Raw genomic sequence first — 20,206 nt, 5'->3', positions numbered from 1 at the left:
GACACCACTGCACACTACAGACACACAGTGAGGCTATCCAGGGAGACACCACTGCACACTACAGACACACAGTGAGGCTATCCAGGGAGACACCACTGCACTCTACAGACACACAGTGAGGCTATCCAGGGAGACACCACTGCACACTACAGACACACAGTGAGGCTATCCAGGGAGACACCACTGCACACTACAGACACACAGTGAGGCTATCCAGGGAGACACCACTGCACACTACAGACACACAGTGAGGCTATCCAGGGAGACACTACTGCACACTACAGACACACAATGAGGCTATACAGGGAGACACACACACACTGCACATTATAGACACACAATGTTGCTATACAGGAAGATACATACACAGTACACATTGAGGATATACAGGGAGAGACACACACAGAAGCTCACATGGAAGACACACACCTCCACTCACTCTCACCTTACAAACTACAGCAGAGTGCACTGCAGATTCACTGACTGGGCCGGCCCTGGATCTGCAGCAACTCCTCCTCTGTCCTCTCCCTCTTACAGCAGCAGAAGCTGCAGAAGCAACAGTGAGTAAGTAGCAGTCTGAGACCCGAGTAGCTCCGCCCCCATTTAGGCCCCGCTCATGGGTCAGTTTAGGCCCCGCCCCCGTGTCCGTTTAGGCCCCGCCCCCGGCCGAGATTATGCATCCCTGTCCAGAGCGCTCCCGAAAGGTTGGCTTCCAGCCCGGCCAGCGCTTCAGTATGAGCCTTGGTGTGCATGGGACCGGCCCCCTGGGAATCTACCCATGGACCAGTTCGCCCCTACACTGTAGCCACTGTTTGAAAGCCAGCAGCAGCACAATACATCCGGCCGCCACACACAGCGCTTTCAGTTTTGAATTTCCCGGAAGTTCAGTGAATAAATTAGATGACGTCACTGAGCTCTTACAGCTGCCTCTGGCACAGCACGGATCTTACTAAACTCTGTACTTAGTGCAGTGTCGGGGCTGATAATCGCACAGCGTGCCCCCCACCCCATCAACCACAAAACCCCTCACCCCCCTGTATAGCATAAACACAGCTAATTCCCCTAACACGCAAGAATTTCAGTTAGCCAGCAGATGTCAGCCATGTTTGTACACCCAAGTGAAGCCACTGTACACCCCCTGCTGGCGGCCACTGCGCAGGCGCAACAAATTGAAATTCCCTATCTCTATAATGGGGCATATTTTACTAAATTAAAAAAAACCTGTAACTTTCTGAAAAACCTTAACCCCAAAAGGCACTACACTGGGACATACTCTATCTAATAAAACAAACCCCAAGGCTTAATTCATCCTCTATCCTGAGTTATGCCTTCCCAAAAATCTCCTCATTCACTCTATAGGAAAACCATGTCAAAAAGCCATACAGGAAGTTGCAGAAAAAAACTGACAGTTGAAACTTTAGGTTACTCCCAATTCCTCATTTTTTATTATTTTACCCTGAAATTTGGCATGAAGCACCGGGTGACGATTCTACGCGCCCATGCCAAATTTCAGCTCAGTATGTCCAATCACTTTTGAGGTGTAGCCCCTCAAACACCATGCCCCCATCTCAGAAGTTCCCTATGGGAGAATTCCGTTTGTTCGATTCAGCCTTAATATAAGGGCACGACCGTGCCCTTATAATAATTTAGAACTATGGAAACTAGGGAGGCCAATCCAGATTCAATTCCGGGATTGGAAGCTCCAATCCCAGGGATTTCAGGATCAGACGGCCCTTTGAGTTTGTATTGCCGTGCAGCGTTGAGCGTCCTCAGCCGTCACCGCAGGAAGTGTCCCCCCCTCCCTCCCACCGGTTTTGGATGGTAAGTTATGGGAGCAGGGCGGGTCGGGTGGGGGGGGTACACACAAGAAATAATCCAATTCCGGTTATCCTGGGAATACCGGGATTGACCATTTTTTCAATCCCAATACCCGGTATTGAAAAAATGGCCAGGGATTGGCCACCCTAATGGAAACGCTATAGAACTAAATGTTATATCTACGATAAAATAATACCTTGTAGAGGAACATTAGACGCACTTGAGTTTGTAAAAAGTCTGAACAGTAATACATTTCATTTTACATTTACATCCAAGAGAACGAAATAGAATTTTCAAGGACTCTCTAACCAGACTGTTGCAAGTAATTATACTGAAAAAGAAACGTTAATATAAATAAATACAGTACCTGCATCATGATAGTTGCCATCTATGGCCCTCATTCCGAGTTGATCGGTCGCAAGGCGAATTTAGCAGAGTTACACACGCTAAGCCTACGCCTACTGGGAGTGAATCTTAGCTTCTTAAAATTGCGACCGATGTATTCGCAATATTGCGATTACAAACTACTTAGCAGTTTCAGAGTAGCTTCAGACTTACTCTGCCTGTGCGATCAGTTCAGTGCTTGTCGTTCCTGGTTTGACGTCACAAACACAACCAGCGTTCGCCCAGACACTCCCCCGTTTCTCCAGCCACTCCTGCGTTTTTTCCGGAAACGGTAGCGTTTTCATCCACACGCCCATAAAACGCCGTGTTTCCGCCCAGTAACACCCATTTCCTGTCAATCACATTACGATCGCCGGAGCGAAGAAAAAGCCGTGAGTAAAAATACTATCTTCATTGTTAAATTACTTGGCGCAGTCGCAGTGCGAATATTGCGCATGCGTACTAAGCGGATTTTCATTGCGATGCGATGAAAAATACCGACCGATCAACTCGGAATGAGGGCCAATGTACTGTAGATGGAAGGATAACCTTCCCTTCTCCCAATATGCGTATATCAAAAGAAACTTTATGAATGAAATTGAATGTAATACGTTATTATAAATGTATAAAGAAAGATTTTTAGGAACAAAATATGCTGTACAAAATATCCGGAAATCAGACTTTTTGTTTAAAGGGGCAGTCATGTACAAGGCATAACCATGCCTTGTAAATGATTGCCCTTTTTAAAAAACGTTCAAGTTCGATTGGCATCCCGCACGTTGGATGAACTCGGATTTCATTACATTCCGCCCTTAGCGTCTGTGCATTTCTACAATACTGACTGATGTGTCCTTGTACTCCACCCAGGGCTGGATTAAGGCTGGTGGGGGCCCAGGGCAACGGAGGTTGTGGAGCCCCCACTACTAAAATTGCTTGCAAACCCCCCTCCCAAGACACACAGCTCCCCCTAACACGAACACACACACACACTGAACACCACGTACATAGAAAAGGTGCAGGGACAGCACGTCTCAGCATCACATGCCTGCAGTTCACAGTCACTTCTCCCTAGATTTCCCTATCCTGTGAGACTAATTGTGCATGGAGGATCTCCTTGGCAGCCACTGTTACTGAACAGCTGAGCCTCCTCCGATGAACAATATAATGTCTGGGGGCCCCGGGATGACCGCTCCTGTTGTCCCTCCCTTAGGGGCTATTCATGAAGCAATGAAAAGTGTGGAGAAGTGAGCCAGTGGTGAAGTTGCCCATGGCAACCAATCAGCATTCAAGCAACATTTATAATTTGCATACTATACAACTGTATGGAGCAGCTGATTGGCTGCCATGTGCAACTTCTCCACAGGCTCACTTCTCCACACTTTTCAGGAAAGCACTTCCCTTGTTAATGTGTCTGTGTCATGCTAACGCTGTACTTGACCTCCTTTGTAATCGTTGATTCAAAGTCATGAAAAGGAAAGGGGGGTGAGACATCCAGTATTGTATGCTTCTAGGCATCTAGTCAGTGCAAGAAGGGAGAGCGCTTACTTTAGTATTGTAAATGAGCGCTAACCTTCACCTCCTGCTCACTTCTGAAGCCATGATCACAACCAGTCAGCGTGCTTGGCGGTATGGCGCAGAGCAGGATTTAGACCTGATAGGGCCCTAGGCACAATCCATAGCACTATATTTTCATTCCCGATTGCGAGCGGCATCACAAAAGTACCTTGGTGCATGTAATGCAATGGTGGCGCATGCGCAGTCTACCAATAATCGCTCAGTTGCATGAACATCGGCATTGCGTACAACTCTGAATCAGGCCCTAGGTCACTAGTCCTTATGAGTCGATTGGTTCAGGACCCTGGATTTCTTGGACTGGACAGGATCTAGGTGAATACATGAGTGTGATAAGGAGACTGTAAGTCCACCTTTGCACAGCTGTTAAAAACTGTATACTCTGGGCCTGAATCTACACACAGATATTTAGATGTGTAAATCCAGGATGTATAGCATCCCTACCCTAATCCTGACTCTAATTTATCCCTAACCCCAAACCTCACCCTAACCATAACCCCTAACCATAGGCGTTTCTATAATGGATGCAGTGTGTGCAATGCACATGGGCCCCTGGGTCCAGGGGGGCCCACACCACACACACTGCACCCATATATTATACTTACCCCTCTGGAGTCCCACAACGGCAGCCTTGCACTGCGGACCGAAATCACTCAGAAAATGGCTGCCGTGGCCATTCTCGAGTGATTGTGCCTGGGAACAAGGCGTGTGCGCCATGTCCCCATAGACCTGCGCATGCACAGTAGACTCTGGCATTATGCTGCTGGAGAGGAGGGGGCCTGTGATAGAGGCTGCATGTGGGTCCCCATCTCTTTTAAAATGCCCCTGCCCCTAACAGTAATACTCTAACCTCGAACCCAATCCGCTACTAAACGTTACACAGCGCTAATACCCTACTCCTAACCCAAACCCCTAAACTAACCCTAATACCCTAACCCAGTGGTTCTCAAACTTTTTTGAATCACGGCTCCCATGGCCAAAAGTTTCTTTCTGAGATATTTAGAAAGAAATATTAAATGAATCAAATTGTATTAATTTGTCATGCTTAGGCTCAGTTGTGTGGCGAGGGACAAGATTTGCTTCTGTTTGGCCACATATTTTATGACTGGCAGTCACCAGCACTGGTTTTGCCTATTATATTGACCATAAATAATTTGAATTGGTCCTGGACCACCAACCCGAGGCACCTCTGCAAGTGTCCTGAGGTTCCCCAGGGTGCCACGACACAAAGTTTGAGAACCACTGCCCTAACTTAGATTGCCACATCAGTGCACACCCTTAAAATCCCAGCGCCGGGGGCTCATTCGCGGCAAAAGGGGGCATGACCACAAATAAAGGGTGTGTGGCCTCACAGGATCATCACTCTGGGGGGCTGCCCAGCATCTCCGGAGATGCTGGGCTGTACTGGGCTGCCCCCGGAGACTGTCTCCCAGCACTGTCAGCTCATCTGCTATGACAGGAGCCGGGTGCTGTAGCAGACTTACACACTGCAGCACCTGGCTCCTGTCACTGCAGAAGAGCCCACAGTTTGGTGTCACCCCTTATGATGCCACTGTGCCACACCAACCCTAGTACTCTAACCCAAACCCCTAAGCAAACCCTAATTACAAATGTTATCCAGGCGGAAGGAATGCCAGCTGTCAATATCCCGACAGGGGCATCCCGCCCGCCAGAATACCGACAGCTTGGTGAGCGCTTAGAGTCCGCTTGCGGGCTCGGTGGCTTGCTACAGGATCTATTCCCACTCTATGGGTGCCGTGGACACTCACGATTGGGAATAGCTCTAGTGTGCCGGGATTTTGGCAGGCGGCATTGTCGGCTGTCAGGATTTCGGCGTTGGTATCCTGACAGCCAGCATTTTAAGTGCATCCCGCTACGAGGTGGCATCTGCAGTGGGTGCACAGTACATGCACAGTAATGTGTGTGACCGTGCCCTGCTTAATGCCTGTGACATGTAATGATGGTGATACCATGGTACGCTTATCTCTCCCGGGCTGCGTGGCACAGGGCTTTTGTTTGCATTTTCACACTGCAAGCACTGCGTGCCTGCTTAATAGAATAGTGACATTACTGGGATATCAGGGTACTTTCACAAGCCACTGTAGACCAGTAATGTGCGGTGGGGCGAGGCAGGTGATCAGCGATGGACTGGGGCCTCGATTCGGCTCTAGCATCTGTGAACGTGCGCGCGCAGAAGGCGAACGCGTCATGGGGGGGCACGTGGACTCACAGTACGCCCCCATTACCATGGCAATGGTTGCTGGGGCGGGGCATGCCGCGAGTCCGGAGGCGTGGACTCGCAGCACGCCCCCATTTCCATGGAGACCATGGTACCAGAGAGCCGGAGGCTGCGCTGCGCGCGGCCTTCCTGGCTCTCTGAGTGACTAATTCGGCCCACCTACCCATCAGCCCTTCTGGCATGTGCCAGATGGCCAGTCCGGCCATGCAGGTGATGCAGAGCCTTTTCTATCATACTAACGTTTGTGCCAGAGTTTTTACTGTATGAAACATATGGCAAAAAAAAAAAAGAACAAGTTAGAAATAGCTTCTTTATATTAGTCTAATAAACTAATAATAATAATAATAATCTGGAGTAAAAAGTCTATGCAGGGGAGGCGTCTATTTTTTCTGCATGTCTCTGATCAAAACTCACCAATTTTCCAGGAATTTATACTGCTGCACCTGTGTATAATGCCCATATGAACCCTTTGGTTCATATATTGTATGTAAATCTGGCTCTAGTACTAGCCAGTGCCTCCTGAGACATTTACCTCACCACACGTCCCTGCTGTAGACACTGACTACCCAATTAAATAACCCTGCAATTGATAGATGTAGGTTTAATAAGCATAATGGCACACAGATACTGTAGGATGAGAGTGGACAGATTGCCTTATATTACACGTACATTACAAGTACCTTAAATGCACAGTGTAGACAATGGGAATATGGGGATATGGGCGTGTTCCGCACGATGTCTTGACATCATGTGGTAGTCACACAGTGCTACTCTGGGAACCAGGGACGTGCGGTGAGGTAAATAGCTCAGGAGGCACTGGCTAGCACCAGAGCCAGATTTACATGCAGTATATGAGCCAAAGCATACATCTGGGCATTATACACAGGTGCAGCTGTCCTCACCCCACCGCACGTCACTGCTGGGAACATTATGGACAGGCCGGATTTCTTGTTAGGTTGCAGACACCTAGGTTCGTTGTGGGAAATCCTGGCCTGGTATGGACCGGTGTAAGATTTTCTTACCTCTGCTGATTCTTCATTTGTGTGCTGTCTGTGCAAATAGCTATTTGTGGTCTTAGATGTCAGACACCTATTGTAGCTTCAGCAAATAACGCCCCCTGGTCACAGTTTTGTTAGCATACAGTATTTTTCCCTCACCCTCAATAAATGCCCAATCTCCTTAGTCTCCCTGGGCGGTATTCAAATGATATATCACGCCCAATCTCCTTTCTAAAGTGATCCCCGTTATCACACATATTGCGCACATAGTAATCAGGTTTAGCTGGGTTTAGCTGCATAGGGCACCTCGCTTCCTCTGGAGTAGCGAGCTGAAATGATTATACCATGCCCATCAGCAGAAAGAGAACAGGGTGGAATGGGGTGAAAAGAATTGAATACCGCACCTTGGTTTTAACTCCTCCAGATATAAGTACACAAAACATGTCCAATACATATAATTTAATTTCTGAAATTTACTTACAATCACTTCTGGGAAAATCTACTGTATGTACTGTATTATTAGCAATTCATTATTTATTAATAAGGATAACAAGAATAAGCACAATTAATCACATTACAATAAACTAAAAAAATAATAATGTAGAGCTGATAATATAAATAACAAACTGCCGTAGGGCCTAATTCAAGGTTGATTGCAAAACAGCATTTTCCTCTAATTGGCAAAACCATGAGCACGGCAGGTGGGGCAGATATAACATGATATAACAGATTTCAGTTTGAACACACCCCACCCAAATTTAACTCTCCCTGCACATGTTATATCTGCCCCCCGCACTGCACATAGGGGGTAATTCAGATCTTATTGCAGCAGCAAATTTGTCAGCTAATGGGCAAAACCATGGCCCTCATTCCGAGTTGTTCGCTCGCTAGCTGCTTTTAGCAGCATTGCACACGCTAAGCCGCCGCCTACTGGGAGTGAATCTTAGCTTAGCAAAATTGCGAACGAAAGATTCTCAAAATTGCGAATAGAAATTTCTAAGCAGTTTCTGAGTAGCTCCACACTTGCTCTGCCACTGCGATCAGTTCAGTCAGTTTCGTTCCTGGTTTGACGTCACAAACACACCCAGCGTTCGCCCAGACACTCCCCCGTTTCTCCAGCCACTCCCGCGTTTTTCCCAGAAACTACAGCGTTTTTTCACACACACCCATAAAACGGCCAGTTTCCGCCCAGAAACACCCACTTCCTGTCAATCACATTACGATCACCAGAACGAAGAAAAAACCTTGTAATGCCGTGAGTAAAATACCAAACTTCTTAGCAAATTTACTTGGCGCAGCCGCAGTGCGAACATTGCGCATGCGCAGTTTGCGGAAAATCGCTGCGATGCGATGAAAAAGAACGAGCGAATAACTCGGAATGAGGGCCCATGTGCATTGCAGGAAGGGGCATAACATGTGCAGAGAGAGTTAGATTTGGGTGGGTTATGTTGTTTCTGTGCAGGGTAAATAATGGCCTCTTTATTTTTACACTGCAATTTAGATTTAATTTTGAAAACACCCCACCCAAATCTAACTCTCTCTGCACATGTTATATCTGCCCCACCTGCAGTGCACATTGTTTTGCCTATTAGCTAGCAAATTTGCTGTTGCAATTAGATCTGAATTAGGCCCATGGTTTTGCCTATTAAAGAAAAATGTTATTTTGCAATCAACCTTGAATTAGGCTCTTAGTTCACTTTTTTGGATCATAAGTTTGAGCAAATAGTTTTATCGGCAAGTCAATTTACGGATGATTATACAGACCTTTAACACTGGGCCTTTGTACAAATAGTTTTTTTACAGTTTTTGAAAAAAGCTTTTTAAAATCAATGGTATGAGGTCATTTTGCTCTACAGTAGATAATAATAATAATAATTATTATTATTATTATTATCATTATTATAGTGATTTCTGTGAAGTGACTCATCAGTTTTAAAATACTCTTATTTGTATAACTACATTTTGAAAACATTTAATAATCTCCAGCTCAAGCAAGAAGTTTATATATTTTTTATTTTTTTGTTAAAAATTATTTTCAACAAAATCACTACAAAATAAGTGCTTGATTCGGTGTAAAGGTGCCCACACATGGTAGGATTTTTTAAATGATGTGGGCATTTCTGACCGATCGTAAAAACACACCGTTTAAAAATGGTCCATGTGTGGGCATGTAAACGATGCGAAGTGCGTACCAGTGGGTCGTTTGTCGCCTCCTCAGATCTCTTCAACATGCTGAAAGATCTCAGGAAATGGCTAACGATGTGATGCTGCCGAAAGCATGGCCCGCTTCCCCGCCGGGTCCCGTTTCTAACGTTATGTCGTGGGAGTACACATCATTCCGTGTTCTCTCCCCGAATATACTTACTCCTGGCTTGTGCTGGTTGGCGCCATCTTCCCGGTGACAACTTTGGGAAGATGGCTGCCGCACATTAAAAGCAAAGTCTCTGGCACTGTGCCAGAGACTTTGCTCTCTAGTACACATGTGCCATCTTCACAGGTGTCACTGGAAAGATGACGCCGCCGTCCGAGGAGGAGGGACCAGTTTCCAATCAAGCAAGATAGAAAACGGATGCCTTCCCCTGTGCCCTACCTAATTCCCCCACCACCACCACCTTCCCTTGAATAAATGGTGCCCCCTGTGGAGCTGGCGGGGCTGCTTCTCGGCACCACAATAAATATTTGAATTAAATCTTTATTTCAGGAGAGTAGACATGCATACCCTCCAACTGTACCTTTTTAATAGGTACAGTACCTTTTTTTTCATTGTCTGTACCTATTTTTGGCTCTCCAAACTTCTATTGAAAGTATAGGAAAAGGGGCTTGGCCACGCCCCTTTACCAGTAGCCACGCCCCCTTTTGGGATTTGTACCGATTTTTCTGTGTAAAATGTTGGAGGGTATGGACATGCCCCCTATTTATACCATGCCCCCAGGACCGGATTAAGGTCTGTGGGGGCCCTGGAAAACAAACTTGTGGGGGCCCCTATCAATAAAAGTTATATAATGGCGATGTTATATTACATACTATATAGTATACAAACACAGCACTGTGTCTGGCTGCTGTGTGCTGCAGCCAGACACAGTGCTATTTTCTATACTATGATAGTATATATATATATATATATATATATATATATATATTTAATAATGTGGAATTGAATAACATTCAAGTGCAGCCCAAGCACCTTAATGCTGCTGCACCACAGGGGGAAGCGGTGGGGGGTCCGTGCCACACTAAACAAAAAAAAAACAGCTCCAGAACCAGACACTGAAACAGAGACCCGGAGCAGCTGAGGAAGGAGCTGACAGTAAAATGGCGCCACGGCCTCACTTTCAACTCCTGGACAGCACATAGAAATCCCATTCCCAGCGGCCGCTGCGGTGAGCGAAATCCCACGAGAGTCACTCTGATGTCTCAGATGCAGCTCGGCAGGCGGAGCTGGCCGGCGGCTGCAGCCGTGTACCACAGAGGAAATCGGAGACACAGCTGAATCATGGGTGGTCGCAATGCAAAGTGAGCCGCGACAGGTGCTATACAGGGGGAGCGGTGGCGAGCGCACTGCAGGAGGAGCGGCGGTGGGCACAAAGGAGGGGGAGAGTGTGGGGGACCCAGGACAACCGCCCCTTTTGCCCCTAGCTGGATCCGGCCCTGCATGCCCCCATTACATTACTGGGGCCCCGCCTGTCTCTACACCCCTGCGTGTGTGGGCACCCTAAGACATAGTGTTGTAGCATGTAAATATTGCAACTGGCATAAAATGTATAGCACTACCCACGTGCATCACTTTGGATCTGTTTTTGGAGTTAAACATATCATATACTTGTGTCTACAGTACTTTAACTTGGAGAGATGGGACAGAAACTTTAACATATAAGTTCAGTACAGTAGGGGTGAGGAGACTCAGGTCAATTCTCACTTTAGCTCTGTTTTGATGAACATTACAAGTATGTTTGACAGACACCAGTTTAGAGGTGCATCCTTGCTTGCCCTATAGTCCTGTAACAAGTTTCATAGTTGATGATGATGATGATTACGATGATGATGATGATGATGACGGTGGCACAAGTCTGTACAGTATCGTAAGATATGTACAACTGAAAATATTGCCTCAGAAATCGGGCCATGAATGCGTCATTTCTGTAAAGCTTTTTCATGTTCTAATACATCGTTTTTGTATATGCGAGCTAGTAGGCTACATTGTTGTATACAGCATTGTCTCGGGTCACAGAATCCACCTTCCCTGTGTGCAGGTGATAGGCTCACGTAACACAATTATCTCATTGGGTTAGGTATGACCTCTTCAGCAGTATATCGCGGTGGTGGTGGTGCAGGTGGAGGAATTGCTGGAAATGTTGTAAAAGGGTTCATAGAAACCATAACATCATTCTGTATTAAGAACACCTGCAAGCAGAGATAACAAATGACATTGAATCATACATTAACATGGCATATATTAAGGATGATATTTGACCTGGGCTACCATGAGAAGTTTGGATATGCCCGATCACTGGAGGGTGGCCACATCCTGTCATGCATATTGGGGCATTGCCAAACAATTTTAAGGGCTTGACTATGCCTCATTGGTTGGTCCCATATCTGGAACTCTGTAACCACCCCTCTAGACACCTCTGCATGTCATATCATAGTGAAAGAACCTGTAACTGTAAGTAACTATGCTTACTCCTTCGTACAGAACATGTGTGTAGCAGATACTTTGCTTCTGCTTACAATGCATTATAGGTTCCAAGAAAAGACACACTTGTTCTCAGATCAGCAGGGCTAATCCCAGGATAAAAGCTTGAAGAGGTGGCATCTTCATATGGATCTAGTAAGTGGACTTTTCTATAGACCCTTGCTATTAATATCTAAAGTAAGTAAGTAGGCTCTATGCCTGAAGGGTTCTCCACTCAATCTAGATCTTTTTAGATTTGTAAGGTACTGTATGTTGGCACTTGACCTATTTTGTAATATAATAATGCTGTATATTTTTTTAGATTTCATATTAAAATACGTATTGGAATGACTACTTGTTTCACAACAGAGCAAGACCTTTACTGACGGGAGGATTCAGGCTACTTCTATGTAGGTAGGACTTTAATGGCCACCCATTTCCCTCTCTAAAACAAATTGTATTATTCTCATTAACAGGTTACAAGCCCTATATTGGTGATTTTCAGTATAATATACTCATAAAGCATTTCTTCATATGATATGTGCTTTACTTGCTGGCAGTAATAAAACAAGCTGATACATGCTGACCAGTAACAACAATTATTTCTCTAACGTCCTAAGTGGATGCTGGGGACTCCGTAAGGACCATGGGAATAGCGGGCTCCGAAGGAGACTGGGCACATCTAAAGAAAGCTTTAGGACTAACTGGTGTGCACTGGCTCCTCCCCCTATGACCCTCCTCCAAGCCTCAGTTAGATTTCTGTGCCCGACGAGAAGGGTGCACACTAGGGGCTCTCCTGAGCTTCTTAGTGAAAGTTTTAGTTTAGGTTTGTTATTTTCAGTGAGACCTGCTGGCAACAGGCTCACTGCATCGAGGGACTAAGGGGAGAAGAAGCGAACTCACCTGCGTGCAGAGTGGATTGGGCTTCTTGGCTACTGGACATTAGCTCCAGAGGGACGATCACAGGCCCAGCCTGGATGGGTCCCGGAGCCGCGCCGCCGGCCCCCTTACAGAGCCAGAAGAGCGAAGAGGTCCGGAAAAATCGGCGGCAGAAGACGTTCCTGTCTTCAATAAGGTAGCGCACAGCACTGCAGCTGTGCACCATTGCTCTCAGCACACTTCATACTCCGGTCACTGAGGGTGCAGGGCGCTGGGGGGGGCGCCCTGAGACGCAATAAAACATGATAAAAATACCTTACATGGCAAAAAAATACATCACATATAGCTCCTGGGCTATATGGATGCATTTAACCCCTGCCAGAATATACAGAAAAACGGGAGATAAGGCCGCCGAAAAGGGGGCGGAGCCTATCTCCTCAGCACACTGGCGCCATTTTCCCTCACAGCTCAGTTGGAGGGAAGCTCCCTGGCTCTTCCCTGCAGTCACTACACTACAGAAAGGGTTAAAAAAAAGAGAGGGGGGCACTAATTAGGCGCAGTATTAAAACATACAGCAGCTATAAGGGGAAAAACACATATATAAGGTTATCCCTGTATATATATATAGCGCTCTGGTGTGTGCTGGCATACTCTCCCTCTGTCTCCCCAAAGGGTTAGTGGGGTCCTGTCCTCTATCAGAGCATTCCCTGTGTGTGTGCTGTGTGTCGGTACGTTTGTGTCGACATGTATGAGGAGAAAAATGATGTGGAGACGGAGCAGAGTGTCTGTAACAGTGATGTCAACACCTAGGGGGTCGACACCTGAGTGGATGTACTGTTGAAAATTACGTGACAGTGTCAGCTCTGTATAAAAAAACAGTGGTTGACATGAGACAGCCGGCTACTCAGCTTGTGCCTGTCCAGACGTCTCATAGGCCGTCAGGGGCTCTAAAGCGCCCGTTACCTCAGATGGCAGATACAGACGCCGACACGGATACTGACTCCTGTGTCGACGGTGAAGAGACAACCGTGATTTCCAGTAGGGCCACACGTTACATGATTGAGACAATGGAAAATGTTTTATACATTTCTGATAATACGAGTACCACCAAAAAGGGGTATTATGTTCGGTGAGGGAAAAACTACCTGTAGTTTTCCTGAATCTGAGAAATAAAATGAGGTGTGTGATGATGCGTGGGTTTCCCCCCGATAACAATTGATAATTTCTTAAAAAGTATTGGCTGTATACCCTTTCCCGCCAGAGGTTAGGGTGCGTTGGGAAACACCCCCTAGGGGGGATAAGGCGCTCACACGCTTGTAAGAACAAGGGCTCTACCCTCTCATGAGATGGCCGCCCTTAAGGATCCTGCTGATAGAAAGCAGGAGGGTATCCAAAAATGTATTCACACACATACTGGTGTTATACTGCGACCAGCAATCGCCTCAGCCTGGAGGTGCAGTGCTGGGTTGGCATGGTCGGATTCCCTGACTGGAAATATTGATATCCTAGATAAGGATAGTATATTATTGCCTATAGAGCATTTAAAAGATGCATTTCTATATATGCATGATGCACAGCGGAATATTTGCCGACTGGCATCAAGTATAAGTGCGTTGTCCAATTCTACCAGTAAAATGGTCAGGTGATGCGGATTCCAAACGGCATTTGGAAGTATTGCCTTTGAAAGGGGACATTTGGGGTCGGTCTTTTAGACCTGGTGGCCACGGCAACAACTGGGAAATCCACGTTTGTACCCCAGGTCGCCTCTCAAAATAAGACGCCGTATTATCAGGCGCAGTCCTTTGTTGGCAAGCGGACAAAAGGTTCCTCTTTTCTGCTCGTGACAGAGGGAGAGGAAAAAGGCTGAAGAGATTAGCCAGTTCCCAGGAACAGAAACCCTTTCCCGCCTCTGCCAAGCCCTCAGTATGACGCTAGGGCCTTACAAGCTCAGGCACGGTGGGGGCCCGTTCTCAATGAATTTCAGTGCGCAGTGGGCTCACTCGCAAGTAGACCCCTGGATCCTTCAGGTAATATCTCAAGGGTACATATTGGAATTCGAGACGTCTCCCCCTCGCCGTTTCCAAAAGTCGGCTTTACCGACGTCTCCCTCTGACAGGGAGGCAGTTTTGGAAGCCATTCACAAGCTGTATTCCCAGCAGGTGATAATCAAGGTACCCCTCCTGCAACAGGGAACGGGGTATTATTCCACACTATTGTGGTACCGAAGCCAGATGGCTCGGTGAGACCGATTCTAAATCTAAAATCTAAAATCTTTGAACACTTACATACAGAGGTTCAAATTCAAGATTGAGTCACTCAGAGCAGTGATTGCGAACCTGGAAGAAGGGGACTACATGATGTCTCGGGACATCAAGGATGCTTACCTTCATGTCAAAATTTACCCTTCTCACCAAGGGTACCTCAGGTTATGGTACAGAACTGTCACTATCAGTTCAGACGCTGCCGTAGGGATGGTCCACGGCACCCCGGGTCTTTACCAAGGTAATGGCCGAAATGATATCCCTTCGAAGGAAGGGAATTTTAGTTATCCCTTACTTGGACGATTCCCTGATAAGGGTAAGATCCAGGGAACAGTTGGAAGTCGGTGTAGCACTATCTCAGGTAGTGTTGCGGCAGCACGATTGGATTCTCAATATTCCAAAATCGCAGCTGGTTCCGACGACTTGTCTTCTGTTTCCTAGGGATGTTCCTGGACACAGTCCAGAAAAAAGGTGTTTCTCCCGGAAGAGAAAGCCAGGGAGTTATCCGAGCTAGTCAGGAACCTCCTAAAACCGAACCAAGTCTCAGTGCATCAATGCACAAGGGTTCTGGGTAAAAATGGTGGCTTCCTACGAAGCAATCCCATTCGTTAGATTCCACGCAAGAACTTTCCAGTGGAACCTACTGGACAAATGGTCCGGGTCGCATTTTCAGATGCATCAGCAGATAACCCTGTCACCAAGGACAAGGGTATCCATCCTGTGGTGGTTGCAGAGTGCTCATCTTCTAGAGGGCCGCAGATTCGGCATTCAGGACTGGGTCCTGGTGACCACGGATGCCAGCCTGCGAGGCTGGGGAGCAGTCACACAGGGAAGGAATATCCAGGGCTTAGGGTCAAGCCTGGATACATCACTTCACATAAATATCCTGAAGCTAAGGGCCATTTACAATGCTCTAAGCTTAGCAAGACCTCTGCTTCAAGGTCAGCCGGTGTTGATCCAGTCGGACAACATCATGGCAGTCACCCACGTAAACAGACAGGGTGGCACAAGAAGCAGGAGGGCAATGGCAGAAGCTGCAGGGATTCTTCGCTGGGCGGAAAATCATGTGATAGCACTGTCAACAGTATTCATTCCGGGAGTGGACAACTGGGAAGCAGACTTCCTCAGCACGACCTCCACCCGGGAGAGTGGGGACTTCACCCAGAAGTCGTCCACATGATTAAAAAACTTGACAGGTATTGCGCCAGGTCAAGAGACCCTCAGGCAATAGTTGTAGACGCTCTGGTAACACCGTGGGTGTACCAGTCAGTGTATGTGTTCCCTCCTCTGCCTCTCATACCCAAGGTACTGAGATTGATAAGATGGAGAGGAGAAAGCACTATATTCGTGGCTCCGGATTGGCCAAGAAGGACTTGGTAACTGGAACTTCAAGAGATGCTCACGGAGGATCCGTGGCCTCTACCTCTAAGAAGGGACCTGCTCCAGCAAGGACCCTGTCTGTTCCAAGACTTACCGCGGCTGCGTTTGACGGCATGCCAGTTGAACACCGGATCCTGAAGGAAAAAAGGCATTCCGGATGAAGTCATCCATATCCTGATCTAAAGCCAGGAAGGATGTAACCGCAAAAACATTATCACCGCAATTGGCGAAAATATGTTGCGTAGTGCGAGGCCAGTAAGGCCCGACGGAGGAAATTCAACTGGGTCGATTCCTACATTTCCTGCAAACAGGAGTGTCTATGGGCCTGAAATTGGGGTCCATTAAGGTTCAGATTTCGGCCCTGTCAATTTTCTTCCAAAAAAGAACTAGCTTCAGTCCCTGAAGTTTAGACGTTTGTAAAAGGGGTACTGCATATACAGCCTCCTTTTGTGCCTCCAGTGGCAATTTGGGATCTCAATGTAGTTTGGGTTCCAAAAGTCACATTGGTTTGAACCACTTAAATCTGTGGAGTTAAAATATCTCACATGGAAAGTGGTCATGCTGTTGGCCCTGGCCTGGGCCAGGCGCGTGTCAGAATTGGCGGCTTTATCCTGTAAAAGCCCTTATCTGATTTTCCATTCGGACAGGGCGGAATTGAGGACTCGTCCTCAGTTTCTCCCTAAGGTGGTTCCAGCGTTTTCACCTGAACCAACCTATTGTGGTGCCTGCGGCTACTAGGGACTTGGAGGAATCCAAGTTGCTGGATGTTGTCAGGGCCCTGAAAATATGTTTCCAGGACGGCTGGAGTCAGGAAATCTGACTCGCTGTTTATCCTGTATGCACCCAACAAGCTGGGTGCTCCTGCTTCTAAGCAGACTATTGCTCGTTGGATTTGTAGTACAATTCAGCTTGCACATTCTGTGGCAGGCCTGCCACAGCTAAAATATGTAAAAGCCCGTTCCACAAGGAAAGTGGGCTCATCTTGGGCGGCTGCCCGAGGGGTCTCGGCTTTACAACTTTGCCGAGCAGCTACTTGGTCAGGGGCAAACACGTTTGCTAAATTCTACAAATTTGATACCCTGGCTGAGGAGGACCTGGAGTTCTCTCATTCGGTGCTGCAGAGTCATCCGCACTCTCCCGCCCGTTTGGGAGCTTTGGTATAATCCCCATGGTCCTTACGGAGTCCCCAGCATCCTTTATTTACATTTTTATAAAACCGTGCATTTCCCTCACTATACATATATATATATATATACACACACACACACACACACACACACACACACACACACACTGGGGCAAAAAAGTATTTGATCAGCCACCGATTGTGCAAGTTGACCCATTTAAAAAGATGGTTTTTAAACAATTTATTTGTATATTCTTGTGGAAAATAAATATTTGGACAATCAAAAAGTTTAACTCAATACTTTGTAATATAACCTTGGTTGGCAATTACAGAGGTCAAACGTTTCCTGTAGTTCTTGACCAGGTTTGCACACACTGTAGCAGGTATTTTGGCCCACTCTTCCATGCAAATCTTCTCTAGATCTGTCATGTTTTGGGGCTGTCACTGGTCAACATGGACTTTCAACGCCCTCCACAGATTTTCTATTGGGTTGAGGTCTGGAGACTGGCTAGGCCACTCCAGGACCTTGAAATGCTTCTTATGGAGCTACTCCTTAGTTGCCAGGGCAATGTGTTTGGGGTCATTGTCATGCTGGTAGACCCAGCCACGTTCCATCTTCAATGCTCTTACTTTGGGAAGGAGTTATTTGCCCAAAATCTCATGATACATGGCCCCATTCATCCTCTCTTTAATACGGATCAGTCGTCCTGTCCCCTTTGCAGAAAAGCAGCCCCAAAGCATGATGTTTCCACCCCCTAATGGTAACCTTTGTGACTGTGGTCCCAGCTCTCTTGAGGTCATTGACCAGGTCCCCCCATGTAGTTCTGGGCTGATTCTTCACCGTTCTCAAGATCATTGATACCCCACGAGGTGAGATCTTGCATGGATCCCCAGGTCGAGGGAGATTGTCAGTGATGTTGTATTTCTTCCATTTTTTTAATAATTGCGCCAACAGTTGATCTCTTTTCACCAAGCTGCTTGCCTATTGTCGAGTAGCTCATCCCGGCCTTGTGCAGCTCTACAATTTTGTCCCTGGTGTCCTTAGACAGCTCTCTGGTCTTGGCCATGGTGGAGAGGTAGCAGTCTGACTGTTTGAGGGTGTGGACAGGTGTCTTTTATACAGATAACTAGTTCAAACAGGTGCCATTAATACAGGTAACGAGTGGAGGATAGAAGAGCTTCTTAAAGAAGAAGTAACAAAAACCTTGCTGCTTGGTAGGTGTCCAAATATTTATTTTCCACAAAAATATTCAAGTAATTTGTTTAAAAATCATACAATGTGATTTTTTTTTTCCAGATTCTATCTCTCGCAGTTGAAGTGTACCTATGATGGTAATTAAATTACAGACCTCTCTCATATTTTAAATTGGGTCAACTTGTACAATCGGTGGCTGTCCAAATACTTTTTTGCCCCACTATATATATATATATATATATATATATATATATACATTGCTCAAAAAAATAAAGGGAACACTTAAACAACACAATTTAACTCCAAGTCAATCACACTTCTGTAAAATCAAACTGTTCACTTAGGAAACAACACTGATTGACAATCAATTTCACATGCTGTTGTGCAAATGGAATAGACAACAGGTGAAAATTTTAGGCAATTAGCAAGACACCCCCAATAAAGGAGTTGTTCTGCAGATGGTGACCACAGACCACTTCTCAGCTCCTATGCTTTCTGGCTGATGTTTTGGTCACTTTTGAAAGCTGGCGGTGCTTTCACTCTAGTGGTAGCATGAGACGGAGTCTACAACCCACACAAGTGGCACAGGTAGTGCAGCTCATCCAGGATAGCACATCAATGCGAGCTGTGGCAAGAAGGTTTGCTGTGTCTGTCAGCGTAGTGTCCAGAGCATAGAGGTGTTACCAGGAGACAGGCCAGTACATCAGGAGACGTGGATGAGGCCGTCGGAGGGCAACAACCCAGCAGCAGGACTGCTACCTCCGCCTTTGTGAAAGGAGGAACAGGAGGAGCACTGCCAGAGCCCTGCAAAATGACCTCCAGCAAGCCACAAATGTGCATGTGTCTACTCAAACGATCAGAAACAGACTCCATGAGGGTGGTATGAGGGCCCGACGTCCACAGGTGGGGGTTGTGCTTACAGCCCAATACCGTGCAGGATGTTTGGCATTTGCCAGAGAACACCAAGATTTGTAAATTCGCCACTGGCGCCCTGTGCTCTTCACAGATGAAAGCTGGTTCTCACTGAGCACATGTGACAGACGTGACAGAGTCTGGAGACGCCAAGGAGAACGTTCTGCTGCCTGCAACATCCTCCAGCATGACCGGTTTGGCAGTGGGTCAGTAATGGTGTGGGGTGGCATTTCTTTGGGGGGCCACACAGCCCTCCATGTGCTTGCCAGAGGTAGCTTGACTGCTATTAGGTACCAAGATGGGATCCTCAGACCCCTTGTGAGAAAATATGCTGGTGCGGTTGGCCCTGGGTTCCTCCTAATGCAAGACAATGCTAGACCTCATGTGGCTGGAGTGTGTCAGCAGTTCCTGCAAGATGAAGGCATTGATGCTATGGACTGGCCCGCCCGTTCCCCAGACTTGAATCCAATTGAGCACATCTGGGACATCATGTCTCGCTCCATCCACCAACGCCACGTTGCACCACAGACTGTCCAGGAGTTGGCGGATACTTTAGTCCAGGTCTGGGAGGAGATCCCTCAGGAGACCATCCACCACCTCATTAGGAGCATGCCCAGGCGTTGTAGGGAGGTCATACAGGCACATGGAGGCCACACACACTACTGAGCCTCATTTTGACTTGTTTTAAGGACATTACATCAAAGTTGGATCAGCCTGTAGTGTGTTTTTCCACTTTAATTTTGAGGGTGACTCCAAATCCAGACCTCCAT

General features: G+C 46.9%; 1 protein-coding gene across 1 annotated transcript in view; it reads right to left on the bottom strand.

Annotated features, from left to right (window-relative positions):
• Window positions 1-8,646: 8,646 nt before the first annotated feature.
• LOC135054933 (membrane-spanning 4-domains subfamily A member 4A-like) overlaps window positions 8,647-20,206 on the bottom strand; it is a 91,251-nt gene continuing 79,691 nt past the window's right edge. Inside the window, exon 7 of the mRNA XM_063958426.1 lies at window positions 8,647-11,412. Coding sequence (XP_063814496.1) covers window positions 11,284-11,412 — 129 coding nt within the window. The 3' untranslated portion in view covers window positions 8,647-11,283. The remainder of the gene's footprint in view (window positions 11,413-20,206) is intronic.

This window comes from Pseudophryne corroboree, chromosome 3 (assembly GCF_028390025.1).
Source record: "Pseudophryne corroboree isolate aPseCor3 chromosome 3, aPseCor3.hap2, whole genome shotgun sequence".
NCBI classification, from domain to species: domain Eukaryota; kingdom Metazoa; phylum Chordata; class Amphibia; order Anura; family Myobatrachidae; genus Pseudophryne; species Pseudophryne corroboree.
The sequence above is the reverse complement of the archived record's forward strand: the minus strand, read 5'-3'. Positions and strand labels throughout refer to the sequence as shown.